Source organism: Ischnura elegans (assembly GCF_921293095.1).
Source record: "Ischnura elegans chromosome 13 unlocalized genomic scaffold, ioIscEleg1.1 SUPER_13_unloc_3, whole genome shotgun sequence".
Taxonomy (NCBI): domain Eukaryota; kingdom Metazoa; phylum Arthropoda; class Insecta; order Odonata; family Coenagrionidae; genus Ischnura; species Ischnura elegans.
In genome coordinates this window covers 9,567,015-9,586,873 of record NW_025791659.1, presented here as the reverse complement: position 1 = coordinate 9,586,873, position 19,859 = coordinate 9,567,015, and the positions used below count along the sequence as shown (strand labels likewise).

The following is a 19,859-nucleotide window of genomic DNA, read 5'->3' as shown; positions in this document are numbered from 1 at the left end:
ACCACAACCCGAAAGAAGACAGTGAAAGAGTGCTAAGTACCCTCACCCATCCTGGAACCCTTCTTTCCTTCCTCCTCACCCTGCTTCAGTTCGAGACCCTAAAAACGACCCTTCCCCTACCCCCCAGCCTTCAAGCACCAGATAGCAGATATATAAGGAAAATCTTTAAGACTTTTTCACACTTGACAATGTCGTTTGTAACGACGAAACATGTAGTCTAAGAATAAAACTATAAGTGGCAATATTGCAATGAGTCATTTCAATAATAAAAAGAAGAACTTTGTGCTTTCACATAAATATTTATTCACGGTTTCAACATTACACATCATCATCAGGTGAACTCTACCGAGGTCCATCACATCCTTTTATACGAGGCTAGGAGGGGTAGGGAGGAGGGTAATTAGGTTGAACGGATTGGTCAACAGAGGAGAGGGAGGGGGAAAGAACTTGGTCATATGGTATGAAAGACGTTAGGGGGAGGAGGCTCCCTTAGGGAGGGCATGGCAGGTGGAGGGGTTAGTTACCTTCCTCCCTACAGGTGAAACATTTATCGCAGAAAATGTCATTCCATGTACGCAACAGGGTGGTTTCCTATTATTTTTTTATTGCCTAAATCGAAAGATTATTACTCCTGGAGTATGTATTTCACGATTTTAGATTTTTAAATGACGATATCTATTTTTTGCAATTAAATGAAAAGTGAAAATTTTCAAGCGCGCGAAAACCCGACGCGTAAGTATGAATGACGGGAAACCTCTCCGTGTGACGTATTTCTGGTTCCCGCTGCCCCCCTGTGAGGTGACCTTGAGGCAAAGCTTAGCGCTGATATGACGCAGGCTGCTAGCGGGTAGCTGAGTACCCTGCTAGCTGGTAGAGCTTGGCTTAAATAAGGATTATTAAAACCTTATCAAACAAAGAAAACTTTCAGACCTTAGCCAGTTTTAATAAGTGATTATTAAGACATGTTTCCCTGAGCTCTGCGCCTCATGCATGCACTGGTAACCTCAGACGACGTATAACTCCTATCTTCTCGTATAGAAACTAGGTCCCTGTGACGTCACGTGGAGTGGCATCGCATGGGCGCCAATCTGGCCCTTTTCAAATGAGGATAAAAATGGACCATTGCCTTTCGTCTAAACCGGTATTTCTAAAATGAAATAATTTGTGTATTATGAATACTCTAATGGTGGGTAACGAATCGCAATCAATGCCTTTCGTTTTCTTTGATGAAGGAAACTACTCTATTAGGGCAATTCATGGAAAACATCGAAAATGTGTTAAACTACTCCGCTGTTGCCGGGGAATCTTCTCTCAGCTCCGTCACTGTACTTCCGTTCAGGAAAAAGGAAATCTTTATCCTGGAACAGCTACTCACCCTTACCACCACACCATGAACAACACGCCACACTGCACCCCTACACTCAAATTACTCTCGTGGAACTGTCAAGTCGTCACGAACAAGAAAAACGAACTCCTGCAATATGCACTCGACAAAAACATTCACGTAATTCTACTGCAGAAAATTCACTTGAAACCTCATAATACACTATCCCATTCACATTACCATACACACCGCCTTGACAGAGAAACGCGCAGGGGGGGGGGGGGGGGGGTTAGCTGTCTTAATCCACAAATCAATAAAATATTCCCTCTTGAACATTCCCGTCCTTCAATCGCTAGAAGCCCTGGGAATGGCAATCATCACACAACACGGCACACTAAACATCTTTTCAATATACCCAGTGAGAAATGGGTGGTGGAATCCACGTGGAACCCACGTGGAACCCACGTTGAGTGGTGGATATTTGGTGGTGGTGGATATTGAGTGGTTGGACCCACGTGGAATCCACGTTGATTTCAAGTGGATTTGTGGTGATTATCATAAAATGTTAAACAGAATTTCTAATTTGTGGAACTTAACTCTCTGGTGACATTGCCTCATTTATCATCCTGAAACCACGCTAGTTATGTGAAAATGTATCGCACATTCTATTTTTATATAATTCGTGGAAAGGCAGCCATGAGAGCACATGAAAAATCGCAGACACATATATAGAAGGTTTAGATATAGAGTGGTTGAGGTTTTAATGGTTTTAGGACAGCACCTACTGCTGTTTTAATTTTTCCACCAAATTTCCACGTGGGTTCCACGTTGATTCCACGACCAAAAACACGTGGTATCCACGTTACATTTCCACGTGGATTCCACCACCCATTTCTCACTGGGTACCAACCGAGCACACTTAACACACTCCACTTAACGCTTTAATCCACATTTTAGAAAGTTAAGGCAAATAAGTTAAATCTCCTTTACACGATAAGAAATTAACCCTTCTTAAGAGTGCCTGATATCTGTTCTGTTCTGTACCATTTTAGTACCTTGTCTATTATACCTTATGACACTTTCCAATTTATTGGCCAACAAATCGGCGCGCAATACTGTTTAAAATATTGGGCGTTACGTACCGTATCATGCGTAGCAATATTTACAACAATATTGGCCGAAATAGTGTTCTAATATCCCGCTGGAGAGCGCCATTGTATTTCGATGATATTACGTTGCATAATCATCCGTTTAATTTTAATTCATGTAATTTTAACGCTTTAATCAGCAATTAAACTACTTATTTTGTCCACATTTTTCAAATTTTCGGAACGAAACCAATGTTTTACAGCCAAGCCCAATTTTTTGCAAAGAGCTTCTTGTTTTGACCTCTTGGAGTCAACATAACGGACTTTTGATTGGAGATTGGCGGCAAGAAAATAGAACCTGTTCTAAATTCTAAAGTGGGAGAGAAATTTTATCCAATATTGTGAAAAGGATATTGGAATAGACATTGGTGTGTATTAGTTGAACCACAATTCAATTCCAATGGATTTGTCAATAAATTGGGAAAAGTCATACGGGCTTAAGCATCAAAACAATTAATTATTCAATTTAAGATGGAAATCATTGCAAAGAAAACAAAATAATTTGTTTGCAGCAGAAGAAAAAAGGGGGCAAAGACCAAACTTAACTTAGAAATCACAAACTAATGAAGGTGAAGGAGCTCTATCTGCTACTTGGGTATCAGAGTGACGAACAATAAGCAAAGTGCGGAATATATAATTCTGTTCTGAGTAATTTTGGTATCATCTCTATTGCACTCAATGCGGATGCCTTGAATACAAAGCATCGGTCCTGTTAGGTTTCTCGGCCCGCCATCTGCCTCCGCGTCTTCTACAAGACCCTGCAATTGTGCGTCTCAGTGTGCCTTCTCCTGTGACTGGATACGTGTCGTTGGCTTGCAGCAGATTTTTTGCCTTCTTTTTATTATAATATATTTATTATAATTTTATTATAATACAGTGAAACCTGTCTTAAGCGGAATATCTCGGGCCCTTCACTTTTTTCCGGATAAGACAGTATTCCGCTTAACTCAGGGTCGAACAATTCAAAAAAGACCGCGAAAGTCATATCACGTCTATTGCATGCGTTGCCTAAAAGGTTGGTTTGACTCAATTTCTACACGTAGACGAAATTATAATGAAATAATAAAAGAACAGCATCGCATTATTTTTTAATTGTTTATTTGAAGTAACCAGTCATTTTTGTGTCTCTTTCCTTTTTTTCCTATAGAATACAATTTTCTACGTTGCCAATGGCCCCATGCAAGATGTTATACAAATCAGTGTTACCTTTGGTGAGACTGCATTCTTCGAATTCTTTTAATGAGACCAACATTTCTGTATACGATTTTTTATTTTCTTCACATATTAAGGTCACTTCTTTGTTTTTGGAATTCCGCTTAACCAATAAACACGTGCCCGGGAATCGATTCCGTTTCCGCGTTTGACAGTTTCCGTTTAACAGAGGGCACCAATGCACGTAAAACCCTATTGTGACCGCCAGGACCAACAAATTTTTCCGGATAATACAGGTTTCCGCTTAACTCAGGTTCCGCTAAAGGCAGGTTTCACTGTATTTAATATTTTCTTTATTAATAGTGCAAATTTTAATAATTTTGAACTATGTATGATTGTATACGATTAAGGAAGACATAATATCTGACATTATTGCAAAATATTTTTTCCGCGTGGTGGTGTGTTATGATAAATTTTCTCAGCATTGAGTGTGTTTTAAGCTGAGCAGCGACGACCTTGAGACGCTATTTTCCCAGCATTCGAGCGGCCTCTTCATTGGTCACTGGAATTCGAAATCCCCCTCATTTAATTCATATGTTTAACCAACAAAAACGGCAAAACTCTTTCAAAATTCATTCCCAGAAAACCAATTTCGATCCTCGCTCCAAACTCCCCCACACATTTTTCAAATTCGCAACGTGGATAAACCGCAACATGGATAAACCGCAGCCAGGTAATCTGGAGTCTGCTGTATCTATTTATTCACTGAGTAAAAATTATGAAAAGTTTGACAAGGTTACTAATTGATCTAAGTCGAAAAATAGTGTAAGAGTGGTACTATCGTTTTCAAAAGTACAGGCGGTCCCCGACTTTCGTACACAATGCGTTCCCGAGAACATGTACGAAAGTCGAACCATTGACTTCAATACTAATTAGGGGTTACGTTCCAAAAGAGCGGAATATACGTACTTAAACCTTTTTTTCCACGGATTTTATTTCAATTCACTAAATTTTAATAATATGTTAATAAAATTCCTCAAATCATCTGATTTCTTTCGAAAATACGCGGAAACTGTAAATAAAAGTTGAAAAAAACAAGAACTCCGTTAACTATTGAGTGAAACTTCCTCTTGGCGTTTAAGTTGACATTCTACTTATTACGTCCACTATAAATAAAAAGACATATCAAGAAGCATAACAAAATGTAGTTGTTGAACCAGCACTCTGGATACCTTTTAATTTTTACACCAAAATTCGACATTCGGCAGGTGACATTTGTGATCGCGTATATTTCGCATGTTATTCAAAAAAGACAAAAGACAAGCGGAATTCGGGTGATATTTCGTGCAATACGCAATATCATTGCTGAAGGTGTACTTGAATTAAACAGCCCTCAAACAAAAAAACACAATTAGAAAGAAGATCTTACTAGTTTTATTGAAAGCTATTTGATGATGTCTAGCAAACTTTTTTGAAAAATCTCTCCAATGAAGGCTTTCTTCTTCTCTTGATGAAGGAGCCTAAAGCAGGCAGTCTCTCTCCCAAATAAATCACCTAGATTAGAGTCAACTACCTTCCCTTCATTATATACGTTCGTATTGTTCGCATATACTGTCATTTGAAACAATTGAATGTGGGGATGCGCAATGAACACCGCGGGAATTTATAAAAAAATACAGACCAACGTCCGAAAGTCCGAATTTAGCGTACGGAAGTCAAGTAAAAGGTGTCAATTTTGAACGTACGAAAGTGCGAATTGTACGAAAGTCGAGGACCGCCTTTATGTAGACACCCACGGGCCCCACTTAACTGATGTGGTAGGGTCAGTAAAAACTTGGAAGGTTGGCACATGAGGTAGCCTGCATCTCTCACCAGTACGCCAGCAATAGCCGACGAGAAGGCTTTCCACTCTTTGAATAAATTTGCTTTGAAATAAATGTGTTAAGGCAGACTGAGCCATTTATGTTGAAAAATTAGTCGCTAAATAATTCGGTGTTAATTTTTTTATTGAGTAAACTATATCTATTATGTTGACGTTATCAATTGACCTTTCACAAAATAAAAAAAAGCAATTGGCTCAGATTCGAATCCCCCCCATAACTTCAGTGCATCGAATGCACGCGAAGTAATCCTACTCAGCTACAGAGCCACATACATATTCCGTGTTTACGGTGAGTCCAAATATGAATGTGAAGAGAGGAAATCCTCGCCACGGAGCTCGCAAGAAAACACACCGAAGGCCCAACCTGTGCGTAGACTTGAGTTTCCTCCGTGCATTCTATTCGCTGGGCATTTGAGCCTGTAGTTTGACTCCTGTCTCGCTAGCCCGGTCACCCCCGCGTCCGTCCTCGTCAGCTATTGCTGGCGTACTGGTGAGAGATTCATGATACCTCATGTACCAACCTTCCAAGTTTTTACCGACCCTACCACATCATTATCTTGTATGCAACTACCCAGGAGAAGAAGATCATGTGTGCGAGGACTCCATCCGGACAACCACAACCCCAAAGAAGACTGTGAATGAGTGCGGGGTACCCTCACCCATCCTAGAACCTTTCTTTCCTTCCCCGTCACCCTGCTTCAGTTTGAGACCCTAAAAACGACCCTTCTCCCCCCCCCACAGCCTTCAATATCCTCACTTCTCGTCGCCCAAACCCCATTCTCCATCTTACTCCCCCCCCCCCCTTCAAGCACCAAGATATTTAAGGAAAATCTTTAATACTTTTGTCACACTTGAAAATGTCGCTGTAACGACGAAACGCGTAGTGTACAATAAATCTATAAGTGGAAATATTGCAATGTGTCACTTCAACAACCTACCACATCAGTTAAGTGGGGCCCGTGGGTGTCTACATTCTTTTGAAAACGATAGTACATTTTCGTGAAATCAATTTCTTTGAAGTATCATCACTTGTTCTTTTTTCATTTCAAAACTGAACTTACTTTCTGTACGTACATCGCTAAAATTCATCCATTCATTGATTCACGAAGTGCAGTTCAATTCTCACGGTTCATACATAAATGGCCTTTCCATCTGATCCTTCCTTTTACCCATCCCCTTTTCTTGTGTTCCATTCTTTCGCTACCCATATCCAATCAGTGAGATATCCAAGTCAAGCAAGATCATATCAAATCCAAATAACCATCGGGGACGTAAGTAAACAAAGAAGTCGCCTATACAAGCCAGATGAAATGAATGTGTTGTTTTCGTAGTCTGCCACCAGGTGACTCTGAGTTCAAATTGTATGAATGTCTGAATGAAATTAGAGCAGGCGTTCAGAAATTCATACATTCTTACATTTCGCGTGATTACACAGTGCATTTTCGCGTTCATTCTGAGATTCAGACATTCTCACATTTTCTTGTACATTCTCATGTACCGTGTAACCAGGCCTTAAGAGTGGTACATTTTCGTGAAATAAATTTCTTCAAAGTATCTGCACTTGTTCATTTTTCATTTCAAAACTGAACTTACTTTCCGTACGTACATTGTTAAAATTCGTCCATTCATTGATTCACGAAGTGCTTACCTCCCTACTGGCAGCATCGGCAACACCATCGCCTAATGGGCTTTCCTCGCACCCAGTCTCATTTCGCCAGTTGTTGATCTCCGGGGGCAGGGTGAAGGGGGAGAGGTCGTCCAGCACCGAAGACTGCAACGCCCTGCGACAAGCGTGCGCATACGCCTTCAGAGCAGAGCAATGACACCTTGCGCCCTTCGGACACTCACAGAGGTCACTTAGGCACGACCTGAAACCACAAAAACATGTTCACACGCAATTAATAACTAGAGCTGGAGAATACTTCCGTACCAACTCTGTAAACCCATAATTGCAAATTCTACCAACGAATCATCAAGTAATTGCAAATTCTACCGATTCCTAGTGTGTATATATATTTTATTTACTACTATGTATGCAAATTTTTTCTCGCACAAAATTTAAGAGACGTGAAGTTATCGCGAAGCGGAGGGGGCGATTAACATATGACGATCTCAAAATTTTCGTGACGTTATCGCGAAATGACGTTAACCCTTTCACTGCTGTGGATGTACCTAGTACGTCCGCACGGCAGACTGCGGTGGACGTACTTTTTCTTCCTCCGTGCCATGCGGTCAGCACTTTCGCCGAAGCACTTCGAAGGGACCCACTAATCCAGGACCCTTTCCTCGACGAATTCACCCACGCAAGACCGTCTCATCGGCCCTACCAGCGGGGGCCCTACCTCCGGAAAAGTGACCACTCTGACTGCAATTTGAAAATCAATCAATCAATCCGATCATCGAAATATGATTGTTTTCATCGCACTCCTGCCAATCAAGCAATCAGTACGTCTTTGAACCGTGTTTCTGCGATGAAAAATAATTATTTTGTTAACTTTGATATAATGGCCATTTTCCGGTGGTCCACAGCTACGTTTTGTTGCAAAGTTAACAAAATCGTTATTTTTTATCGCAGAGACACAGTTCAAAGACGTACTTGATTGCTTGATTGGAAGGAGTGCGATGAAAACAATCATATTTCGATGATCGGATTAATTGATTGATTTTCAAATTGCAGTCAGAGCGGTCACTTTTCCGGAGGTAGGGCCCCCGCTGGTAGGGCCGATGAGACGGTCCTGCGAGGGTGAGTTCGTCGAGGATAGGGTCGGGGATTAGTGACCCTTCGGAGGGTGTACCACACCCATCCTGGAAGTACCTGCTCCATGGGCCCAGGAAACGCATTTTAACATTTTCGCCGCATGTGAGGAGAAGGTTTCCGGAGATTGAACAGCAGTGAAAGGGTTAAAGCCCTACTGAAAAAAAATCCAGCCATTTTTACTAAATTAAATCAAATTTAAATTTTAAAAAGTCTAGGTGATAGACCATCTCCTTGTCTGACACCAGTCGTTACTTCAAAGCTTGTGGAGTATCCATTTTCAACTCTTACCTTACTTTTGCTATTACTGAGCTTTGCTAACTAAGTTTATTTCCAAGGAATTCCAAATCTTTCCAATATTTTCCCCACAATTTTCCCCGGTTTAAACTATCATACGCTTTGCTAAAATCGATAAATAAGCCACAGAATATGTAGTGTTTATTAAATTCCCACTATTTTGAAATTAATTCTTTATCTACATTCCGAAAAATGTAATACATATTCCTAAAAAAGTAAAAAAAAGTGAAAAATTAAAAAAAGGACTCACCCTCGCATTGGCCAGCAGTGTTGGTTTTCGAATTAAGAATTAGGAAGACTTAACACTTTGAGTGCCGGCTGCTAAATTTAAAGCCCTACTGAAAAACATTCAGCCATTTTTACTAAATTCGCATTTTTTTTAAAACATTAGCATCAAAAATATATCTATATCGATGTGCATTTCAATATAAAAATGGACTTTGATCTTCTTTATGAATGAGTTGGATAACATTTATTTAACATAACATTTATAACAGTGAAAGGGTTAAACGTGGTGACGTAGAACGAGGACTCACTGTACTTGTCTAGAGATCAAAAGAGGGTCTTCACCTGATGTACATTGTGGGGTTGACCCTGTCGTGGCAGACGGCGAATGTGGGAGATCGCAGCGTCCGGCACTTGTGGTATCTCTCCCGCATCTTGCGTCGCCTCCTCTCGAGGGATCTGTGGCTGCCGATGGATGCGCCGCCACGGCACATGGTGGCCACGCCCCACATGGCCGTCTGGATGCCAGGGGCAAACGGCAGGGGCGGGTTGAGGGGCGGGAACATGGGACGTGGAGGAGAGCCCCTCGGGCCCGTCTTCAGGTGACGCCCCTTTATCGGCCCTGGAATAAACGGAAAAGTAGATTGAAAAATGTTTATTTTTCAGGAGAAAAATCGATTAGAACAAAAATTACGTAAGTAAAGTTTGAAGGCGCTTTTGATAATAGGGTGGTTTCCTATTATTTTTTTATTGCCTAAATTGAAAGATTATTACTCCTGGAGTACGTATTTCATGCTTTTAGATTTTTAAATGATGATATCTATTTTTCGCGATCAAATGAAATGTGAAAAATTTCAAGCGCGCGAAAACGCGACGCGTAAGTAGGAATGAAGGGAAAAAGTCCGTGCGACGCATTTCTGGTTCCCCCTCCCGCCTGGTAGGTGACCTTGATCGAGGCTCTGAGCGCTGATAGGACACAGGATGCTTACGGGTAGCTGAGTACCTTCCTGTCTGGTAGCGCATGGCTTAAAAAAGGTTTATTAATACCTTATCAAGCGAAGAAAACTTTCCGACCTTAGCCAGTTTTAATAGGTGATTATTAAGACATGTTTCCCTGAGCTCTGTGCCTCATGCATGCATTGGTAGCCTCTGACGATGCATAACTCCTATCCTCTCGTGTAGAAACTAGGTCCCTGTGACGTCACGTGGAGTGGAATCGCATGGGTGCCAATCTGGCCTTTTTCAAATGAGGATAAAATTTGACCCTTGCCATTCGTCTAAACCGGTATTTCAGAAACCAAATAATTTGTGTATTATGAATACACTAATGGTGGGTAACGCATCGCCATCAATGCCTTTTGTTTTCTTTGATGAAGGAAACTACCCTATTACAAAAAATATAAACTTTTCATTAGAGATGGGCCGCATAGCAGATTTCTCAGCAGATCAGCAGATTAATATAGAAATTATTTGGTTTCAGTAATTCCAGTTTAGACGAATGGCAATCGTCAATTTTAACCGCATTTGAAAAGGGCCAGATTGGCGCCCATGCGATGCCACTCCACGTGACATCACAGGAACCTCGTTTCCATACGAGTAGATAGGAGTTTTACATCATCTGAGATTACCAATGCATGCATGAGGCACAGAGCTCAGGGAAACATTTCGTAATAATCACTTATTAAAACTGCCTATGGCTGGAAAGTTTCCTTCGTTTGATAGGGGAATAATAATAAGGATGGGTCGAATAGCAGATTTCTCAAAGTCGAATATCGAATTCGAATATTAAATCATTGCTCGAATATTCGAGTACCTCGAATTTCGAATACCTCGAATACTAGAATTGCACAAAGCATATTATTTCTATAAGCCTCTTATTTCTTACTAAGTTTCTATTTCCCTTGATGAATGTATAAATAAAAGGTATACAGTGGAACCTCGATCTATCGTTTTTTAAGGGGATGGAGGAAAAAAATGATGAATGCGGGATAGTTTGACTAGGTTGCCTATGCAGCAGGAAACCCAATATTTTGGTGAGTAATTGTGATTTCCTTTATAGGATTCAAACAGGAATTTAGCTGATTGATGGAATATTTTAATTTTATGGAAACAATTTGGGCATATAGTTGATTCAGCTAACATCTCTTTCAAATATCCTGAGGGGACACACCACCTCGCGAAAAAATGATTGCATGCCGTCTCTGCAATTACACTGCTACGATGGATTTCTGTCTGATGTACACATTCTTATCTACCAAACGCCATTTCAGTGGCATGCCCATCTGATACTTGGCTTCATCCAACTTCTTATTTTCAACAGGTAGCTCGCTTTACCCTCACTCCTACTGTCAAGTGCTATTGGACAATCCGAGGCGTTTTGCAAAATACACGCACTTCTCCACCGGATTTTCTTCAATTATTTTCAGTCCATCTTTGGAAGTTCTCACGAGATAAGCAGATGAATTCGAATTGCTAGCAGGGAGAAACCAAATATCTTGAGAAAATATCCCTTCGTCTGTGACTGTGACAATAGAGATTTATAGCATAACTCATAAATTGTAACTTGATATATGTTTTAGAAAAAAATACCGCATCAACTTACGAGAAGCTCAGTTGCAAGGATATCGAGTTTCGCCAGAATGCTAAGTCTCCGTCATGTTTTGACATTTATTTCCTCGCGTAAAATGTTTAAATAAAGTCAGAAATACATTGTGTTTGGTCTTATACTTTTGGAATTACGTGCACATTATTAATATTTCAATCCAATAAGGGTGTAATATCAATTGCCGAAAGTCATTGCTAGACACCTTTTGGGCTAATAGATGACTCGTGCAGCAGTTGACCTCCAGAAATGAGGAACTTCGACGCAGGTAGGCAGAAAAAGGTCAGTGGGGGAGAAAGAAGGAAGGGTGAAACACGATTCTATTATTATCCTGTAACTTGATATTTTCTTTTGAAGCATTTGATTTATATTCTTTGTAATACGAACCCTGCGTGAGCTGGGGCCTTTAGTTTGATTTTGGAGAGGAGGAAAGCGTCAGAGGAGGGTCCAAGAGCTGATGGATGGGTGGGGTAACGGATTTTGGGAATTGTGCTACGTAGTTACTATCCCACGGCACTGAGGTTCTCCTGGTGGGGGGAATCGGGGATTTTCAGATTTTTTCACCCAATCACTTTCGGTTCCCCTCGTCGAACTCTATTCACCGCTCTAATCCACGAATTTGACATAATTCTGCAACTTGCGTAAAACGGCACTGAGTGCACTAAACGACTACAGTTCTCCACATTTTTCGGAGTCAACTACCAACGACGTGCGTGCGACAGTGTATGACGCGAAATTCAAAGTATTCGAGGTATTCGAGACGGTACTTTTCGCATAACTATTCGAGACCTCGAATATTGAATACTTTCTAGAATTCGAGGTATTTGAGTATTTGCAGACACTATTCGCACATCTTTACTTGTCATTCTTGAAATGTCTATACATGCATAGTGGAGAAAAATTCAGTCATGAAATTTTAGCCCTTAATAGCTGATGCCAGGAAGAACCAAGATTGCCAATGATGTATAGTTAGAAAATGGAGCCAAGCGCTTCGATTGGCCACGAGATTTCCAGTTGCCGGATGCATTGGATACATCACAACCTCCAGCAGACGATTTGGCAAGTCTGACAAGTCTGCAATTTACGTGCAAGCAACAATACGGTAGTTTCCTTCATCAAAGAAAACAAAAGGCATTGATTGCGATTCGTTACCCACCATTAGTGTATTCATAAAATACAAATTATTTGGTTTTAGAAATACCGGTTTAGACGAATGCCACTCCACGTGCCGTCACAGGGACCTAGTTTCTATACGAGAAGATAGGAGTTTTACATCGTCTGAGATTACCAATGCATGCATGAGGCACAGAGCTCAGGGAAACATGTCTTAATAATCACTTATTAAAACTGGCTAAGGTCGGAAAGTTTTCTTCGTTTGATAAGGTATTAATAATCCTTACTTAAGCCAAGCTCTACCTGCTAGCAGGGTACTCGGCTACCCGCTAGCAGCCTGCGTCGTATCAGCGCTCAGCTCGCCTCAAGGTCACCTCACAGGGCGGCAGCGGGAACCAGAAATAATTCACACGGAGAGATTTCCCGGCATTCATACTTACGCGTCTCGTTTTCGCGCGCTTGAAAATTTTCACTTTCCATTTAATAGCAAAAAATAGATATCGTCATTCAAAAATCTAAAAGCGTGAAATACGTACTCTAGGAGTAATAATCTTTCGATTTAGGCAATAAAAAAATAATAGGAAATCACCCTATTATCCACATAGCTAATTTATATAAACAAAGCATGATTGACTGCGAACTGATGCCGGTGGTAGGGTTATAAACAGCGAAAGGAGGGAGCACTACTACCCTCGGAGTCTGAGATAATGCGGAGTCCCCACTAGGAAGGGTGGAAAAAGGTTGGCGCTGAGAGTGTGCGATTATCTGCAAGACCCTTCTTAACTAATGTCCTGCAAAAATGGTCCATTCAGAGGGGACGGAATAGTCCCTTGGGACTAAGTCCAATAATCTTGCTAAGGAGAGAACTCCACCGTCTCGAAAGGGTTAAGTGTGTCGGAAAGGAAGGTCTAGAGGGGGGGATTGGAGAAGATACAAAATTTCGTTAAGAATATGTTCCTTACTTTTGAAATTCCTTATGTATTGGCAAGTCATCGCCTGAAGAACCTGGGTACAGTGGAACCTCGTTAAAGCGAGTACGGGCTACAGCGACACCTCCGCTATTACGAGAGATAGCCGATGCACCGTCAATTGACCCTATAATAAGCGTGTTAAAAATTCGTTTTTTTTGGCGAGAGCCAACACCCTTTCGGTGTTGGCTCTCGCCATAGCGAGGGTTTCACCACCGGAAGACTTTCATAAAGACTCCTTAACCTCTGTAATTGCTAGCGATCTGTTAGAAATGAAGTTAATGGAGTGCTCAGTCTCAAATTTATGTGGTAAACTGTCGTTCGATAAATATAATGATTGAAGAAACAATGCTTTGCATGATTTTTATTCAGTGCGGCGCTTATAAATTGTTTGAATAGTTAGTCGTTATTTGAGTAAGGAAATTTAGTGATGCAAAAAAACATCGCCTTTCATCTGGATTTATGCTTACGTTTATCGGATAGATGTTTATCTGTCGCCGCACCACTCCTGTTCCTGTATATCTGTTCGCAACAGGTATATTGGCTATTATTTGCTCCACCTCTTGTAAAGCGACAATTCGCTATAGCGAGTGTTTATTAGTGCACCGTGGGGTGTCGTTATATCGAGGTTGCACTGTACTTCATAATATTCTAAGAGTCAAAAATCAAAATCATCGCCGGAGAGAAATACTAATTCCCTCGGCTGATAAGGGAGGCGATAGGAAGAGCGAATCTTGAAAACGACTTCATTAGGGAGGACGGCTATCCTCTACATATTTATTTTTATTTTTTTTATTTTATTTTCATACCTCCGAAAACAGCTTGTATTGGCCTTTACATCGGGGCTTTTTAACAAATACGCGTTCACGAACAACCATGCCCTGGATAGCTGGATAGCGGATGCCCTGGATAGCTAAGGGGAAAACTCCACTGTCTCGAAAGGGTTAAATGTGTCAGAAAGGAAGGTCTAGAGGGGGGGATTGGAGAAGATACAAAATTTCGTCAACAATATGTTCCTTACTTTTGAAATTCCTTATATATTGGCAAGTCATCACCTGAAGAACCTGGGCACGTCAAATTTATTAAATAAAATTTAACAAATAAAATTTATGCATATTACACAAGGAAATAACTGCTGGCAAGCAAACAAGGTTTACTACACGAAGCGGTTAAGCTAAGAACAGCTGTTTTTACCATCTCACGTCCATGCATTCTCCCATATGTTTTAGCAATTCACCGCTTTACACGATGCAATTTTGACTGTTCCTTCGTACACATGTCAAATTGTGCAAGTACGAGCCCCATGTAAAATAGATATTCCAAGAATCAAAAATCATCGCCGGAGAGAATAAATAATTCCCTCGGCTGATAAGGGAGGCGATAGGAAGAGTGAACCTTGAAAAGAATTTCAATAGGGAGGACGGCTATCCTCTTCCAGGGTTCCCACTCTAACTACATAATAAAATTCACGGTTTTTTCCAGGTTTTCACGGTCTAAATGTCACAAAATTCACGGTTTTTAGATAAACCACTTCAGGCAGAAATATTGATCGCGTAACGAACATCGGCCACACGTTAACTAAAAATGTAACAAACGCAACAGATGCCTTGAATGCAAACGCAGCAATGACAGTGCTACTTTTATGACGTCACCTATCGTTAGAATAATTCATGTCCGGCTAAAAGGGTGTGAGTGGGAAAATGGAGAGAGCAGGGTGGCAGGGAAGTAAAGAAGTGCCTGATTTTTTGTCAGGGTTAACGTCTTCCAATCGCAGGCTTAAGGTCAATGTGCTGTCGTGGCACACACGGACCAATTAATAGTTGGGCTTTCGATTACACGCGTGCAGAAAAATGCATGGACATTGCCTGCACGTGAATGACCTTGAAACATGATTGAAATATCCTTTTATTCTTTTAACCCGTCTACCGTAGTTCTACAATCAAGTTTGAGAGATTTCTAAGGTTTCATGGCGAAATTCACGGCTATTTCCAGGTTTTTTCACAGTAGACGAAATTCACGGCTTATTCACGGTTTTTAAGGTTTTCACGGTTGAGTGGGAATCCTGCCTACATATTTATCTGAATTTAATCCTCCCCTTTTTTCTAGAAATGCCGGCCACAGGCGTATAAGTATTTATACACATTTTTTATGTTTTTTCCCAAAACCAAAGCCTAAAAGCTAGGTGGGCGTGGGTTATTATTCAGAGGGGAGATTATTCATGGAGAAATACAGTATTGACCCTTAACCGGTGACGTGCGGTCTGAGAGACCGCTGCGTTTTTGAAATTATGAATATTTTCAAAATAACTGTTTTTAAATATCTATAATTATCGTTAGCTACATATTTTTGTTCAATAAAGACATAAAAATCTTAAAATAAAACGTTTTTATTATTTAATTCTGTAAATTTGCAAATTAATTTGATTAACGGTCCGAGAGACCTCACGACATGCCTGCAAAATTAACGTCACTGCTTAAGGGTTAACTTTTAGTGACCTTATTGGCATAATAATGACTTTTAATGACCAAGATCCGAAATAATGGTAACAATGACCGACTTGCAGCCCTGAAGTACAGTTGAGGACCTCAAATCCGGAAAGCTTGGGACCAGAGGGTTTCTGAATAACTGGTTTTTCTGGATTTCTGGTATTGAGGGCCTTCCCAAAGATATCTCCCATTTTTATTAACTCCTCTTTGATTTAAAGTAGGACAGGTGAATTCTCCATTTCTCTTAGAAGTCATATAATCAAGGAGAGTGAAGCTGATGACTTGTTTCATCACTCATACTTTTCCATAGTGAATGATTGGTGTACATGTGGTCACCTATGCCACCTCTACATAGATGCTTATTTATCCACTTACAAGTAAGATTTACTAAAAGTGACGACAGCCATTGACATCTCAACTTAACGAACATCCATTATTGTTTCATAAAACAACAGGCATTACAATCTTTGCGACAATTAATTACAAACAAATGAGTTCAACATAATCATACGAATGGATAGGGTCAGAATAAATTCAAAAGCTATTCTCAGTTAAACAGAATTATTTGTGAATATTGCTATTTTTGCTGTATTTCCTAGCCTTCTCTAACATAATATAGCAAGTCCACTAGTTGATATTATTAACACCTCTTTCCTAAGTGGTGAATTTCCCTCTCGCATGAAACTAGCCATAGTATCTCCTATCCCAAAAAAAGGCTCATCTTCAGACCCCAACAATTATAGACCAATTTCTGTCCTTACTGCTTTTTCCAAAATTTTCGAAAAAGTGTTCTATTTCCGTATCATTTCTTATCTTGAATCAAAAGATATCTTACATGATTCACAGCATGGCTTCAGAAAAGCAAGATCGACAATTACTGCTGCATATCAATTGTTAAATTCCATCTATAATGCCCGAGACAAAAATTTACACTCACTTGCAGTGTTTTATGACTTATCAAAAGCTTTTGATAGAGTCAATCATGATATTCTCTTACTTAAGCTGGCCAACATTGGAATAAGAGGAAAAACCTTGGACTGGATAAGATCATATTTAACTGGTAGGAAACAATTTGTGAAATATACGTGCCGGTCACAGTATAGTAATGATGTCTCATTCTCTTCTCCTTTAGATATTAATACTGGGGTCCCCCAAGGTTCCATACTTGGCCCCCTCCTATTTATTATTTTTGTTAATGACCTACCAAACCTGTTTCCTCAACAGGATGTTGTGTTATATGCTGATGATACTTCATGTCTGTCACATTCTAGAAATATTTCTGATCTGGTAAATTCTGTCAATACTTCAATTTCTAGGATGGCTGAGTGGTGCAATACCAACCATTTATCAATTAACATTAACAAAACTGTTTTCTTGGATTTCCACCCTAAGAGTGTCACACCTATAAATAATCACCAACTCAATCTGATGAATGAGCCCATTACCCAAACTAACTGTGTTAAATTCTTAGGTCTTCTGGTTTCAGACGACCTTAAATGGACATCACACATTGAAGCCATTATGAATAGAGTTAGCACTGGTATTTTTATGCTTAGAAGGCTGGCCCCATTTCTATCTCTTTCTACCCTCAAACTTATCTACCATGCTAATGTTCATGCTCATATATCTTATGGAATTATGTTCTGGGGAATTTCACACCATGCAAAAAAATTATTTTCTCTTCAGAAGCAAGCATTGAAAGCTATGGTTCGAGTGCCTAAGAGGACTCCTGGTAAACCGATCTTTTTGGACCTAAAAATATTAACACTTCCCTCCATTTTTATCTTGAATTGTGCCACTTTTGTTAAAATGCATCCTGAGCATTTTCCTAGGAATCATGAATGGCATGACTACCACACTCGCTCAAAATGTGACGTTCACCTCAAAAGTCACCATCTATCTCTAGCTCTCAAGGGACCTCATCACACTCCATCCATCATTTTTAATAAACTTCCATCTGAACTGAAAAGCTGTCCCCCTTCCCTATTCAAAGTTAAATTATGTAATTTTTTAGCAGGTAAAGCCTATTATGATATTAGCGATTATTTAAATGATTCTATGTAATTTGTATTATTGTATTTATGTAATTTGTATCATAGTGATTTTTGTGACGAAACCATGCAATGTATATTGCCAGTTCAGTGAATAAAAAATTATTATTATTATTATTATTATTATTATTATAAAGAAATTATTAGAGACCTATGTTACAGTTTTACCCACTTGTCAACGGTTAATGAATTTTGGAACAGATACGCTTTTTCTGTAAACTGAGACATGAATATACAGTTGAGGACCTCAAATCCAGAAAGCCTGGGACCAAAGGGTTTCTGAATTTCTGGTTTTTTCTGGATTTCTGGCCTAGGGGGGCTTCCCAAAGATATTTCCCATTTTTAATGACTCCTCTTTGATTTAAAGTAGGACAGGTGAATTCTCCATTTCTCTAAGTCATATAATCTAGGAGAGTGAAGCTGATGACTTGCTTTATCACTCGTACTTTTCCATAGCGAATGAAGGGTGTACATGTCGTCACCTACGCCACCTCTACATAGATGCTTATGTATCAAAGTAAGCCGTGAAGCATTCCGGATTTCTGGATTCCGTATAAGAGGTCCTCAACTGTACATCCATAGCGTAAAGCTTAAAAATAGTCTGAATGAAGCCAGAGGGAAAGCAATGCTACAGAGCACAGAACACTTACATCTAACGTCACTGTCTTCCAGACGTGAGCACGCCTTCTTGCCGCCAACTCTCCAAGACGACGCAAACACCGTCGCCACGTTGCTCCTTCCCTTTGCATTGTTTGGTGCGTTGTTGGAATATCTCTTTGGACCAGCCTGCAATGCAACGCAATGAACATCACACTTTGCAAGGATAATGTACACCTCAGACTAAAGTCCGCAAAATATTAAAATTTAACACTGGAACCGCGGACGGGACTTTTCTGTCCCATCGCCCTTTGCAAATGTTTGCCATTCATGTACTAGTGGTTTGATACCTTTGAAATTTACTGACTCACACTCATTTTTTATGCTCTTTTGAATGGTCATGTCGAAAATATTTAACGATGCTTGTATATTGTATTGTATGATTCACCTAGGATTGCGGGATGGGACTTTTTTGCCCCATAAGGGGAAAACATGCAATTTCAGTTTTTTTGCACTCTTATTTTGTAATTAGCATAATAACAGTTTATTACGAAGGGGATCGATGTACAGATACCGTTATTCTGCCAGTTAGAAGCGCAGAAGGGAATAATCTGTGCACTGCACCGGCCGCCTACTCACGTCCTCTGTCGACTGCCCTTGACGTTATGTGGTTATTCTTGACAAACAACTCTTTTGCTGCCAAAATAAGTTTACTGTATTCCTAGTTATACTTAATAAGCATTTTAAACATTACCGAAACACGTGTTTTGTTCACACAAACCACAAAAAAACCGTCCATCATACTTAAACATGACAGGATCAACGTATTTTGTCAATGGGACAAAAAAGTCCCATGCCGCGGTTTTGGTGGGGTTGGAAAGTTCAGCGGTTCTAGTGTTAAAGGATTCTTACATTACGCCTTGGATGTTCATGACGAATTCACGGGAGAATGGAGAGAACAACACAGTCAGGAACAATATCATCTTTATGAGGACAATACGATACTGGGACATTGGACCGTAGTCAACGTTTTCCTATCTTTTCATTTCATCTTCTACTTGCATTTATGAGTGTAAACAGTAGAACTTGTTTAGTACATTTCTGAAGGTACCACAAAAAAATTGAAAGTGCTACCCAGGAAAACGTGCTGACCAGGGTAGTAAATAATAACGATTTGAGGTAATTGCAATTGGTGGTAAAACTCGTCATAATCACAATTACTTTGGTAAGTTCTCCCAGGATCACCTTCCTGAACTCTT

The 19,859-nt window shown here is 40.1% G+C and overlaps 1 protein-coding gene across 4 annotated transcripts in view; it reads right to left on the bottom strand.

The window, feature by feature from the left end:
• LOC124172858 (kielin/chordin-like protein) overlaps positions 1 to 19,859 on the bottom strand; it is a 117,776-nt gene that overhangs the window by 6,028 nt on the left and 91,889 nt on the right. For all 4 annotated transcript variants that reach the window (XR_006868298.1, XR_006868299.1, XR_006868300.1 and 1 more), the window contains 3 exons: positions 18,654 to 18,789; positions 9,129 to 9,405; positions 7,155 to 7,374 (listed from right to left, as the gene is read on the bottom strand). Coding sequence is in view for 1 of the 4 variants with exons in the window: in XM_046552357.1 (XP_046408313.1) it covers positions 7,155 to 7,374; positions 9,129 to 9,405; positions 18,654 to 18,789 (633 nt within the window). In the remaining 3 variants the exon portion in view is untranslated. The remainder of the gene's footprint in view (positions 1 to 7,154; positions 7,375 to 9,128; positions 9,406 to 18,653; positions 18,790 to 19,859) is intronic.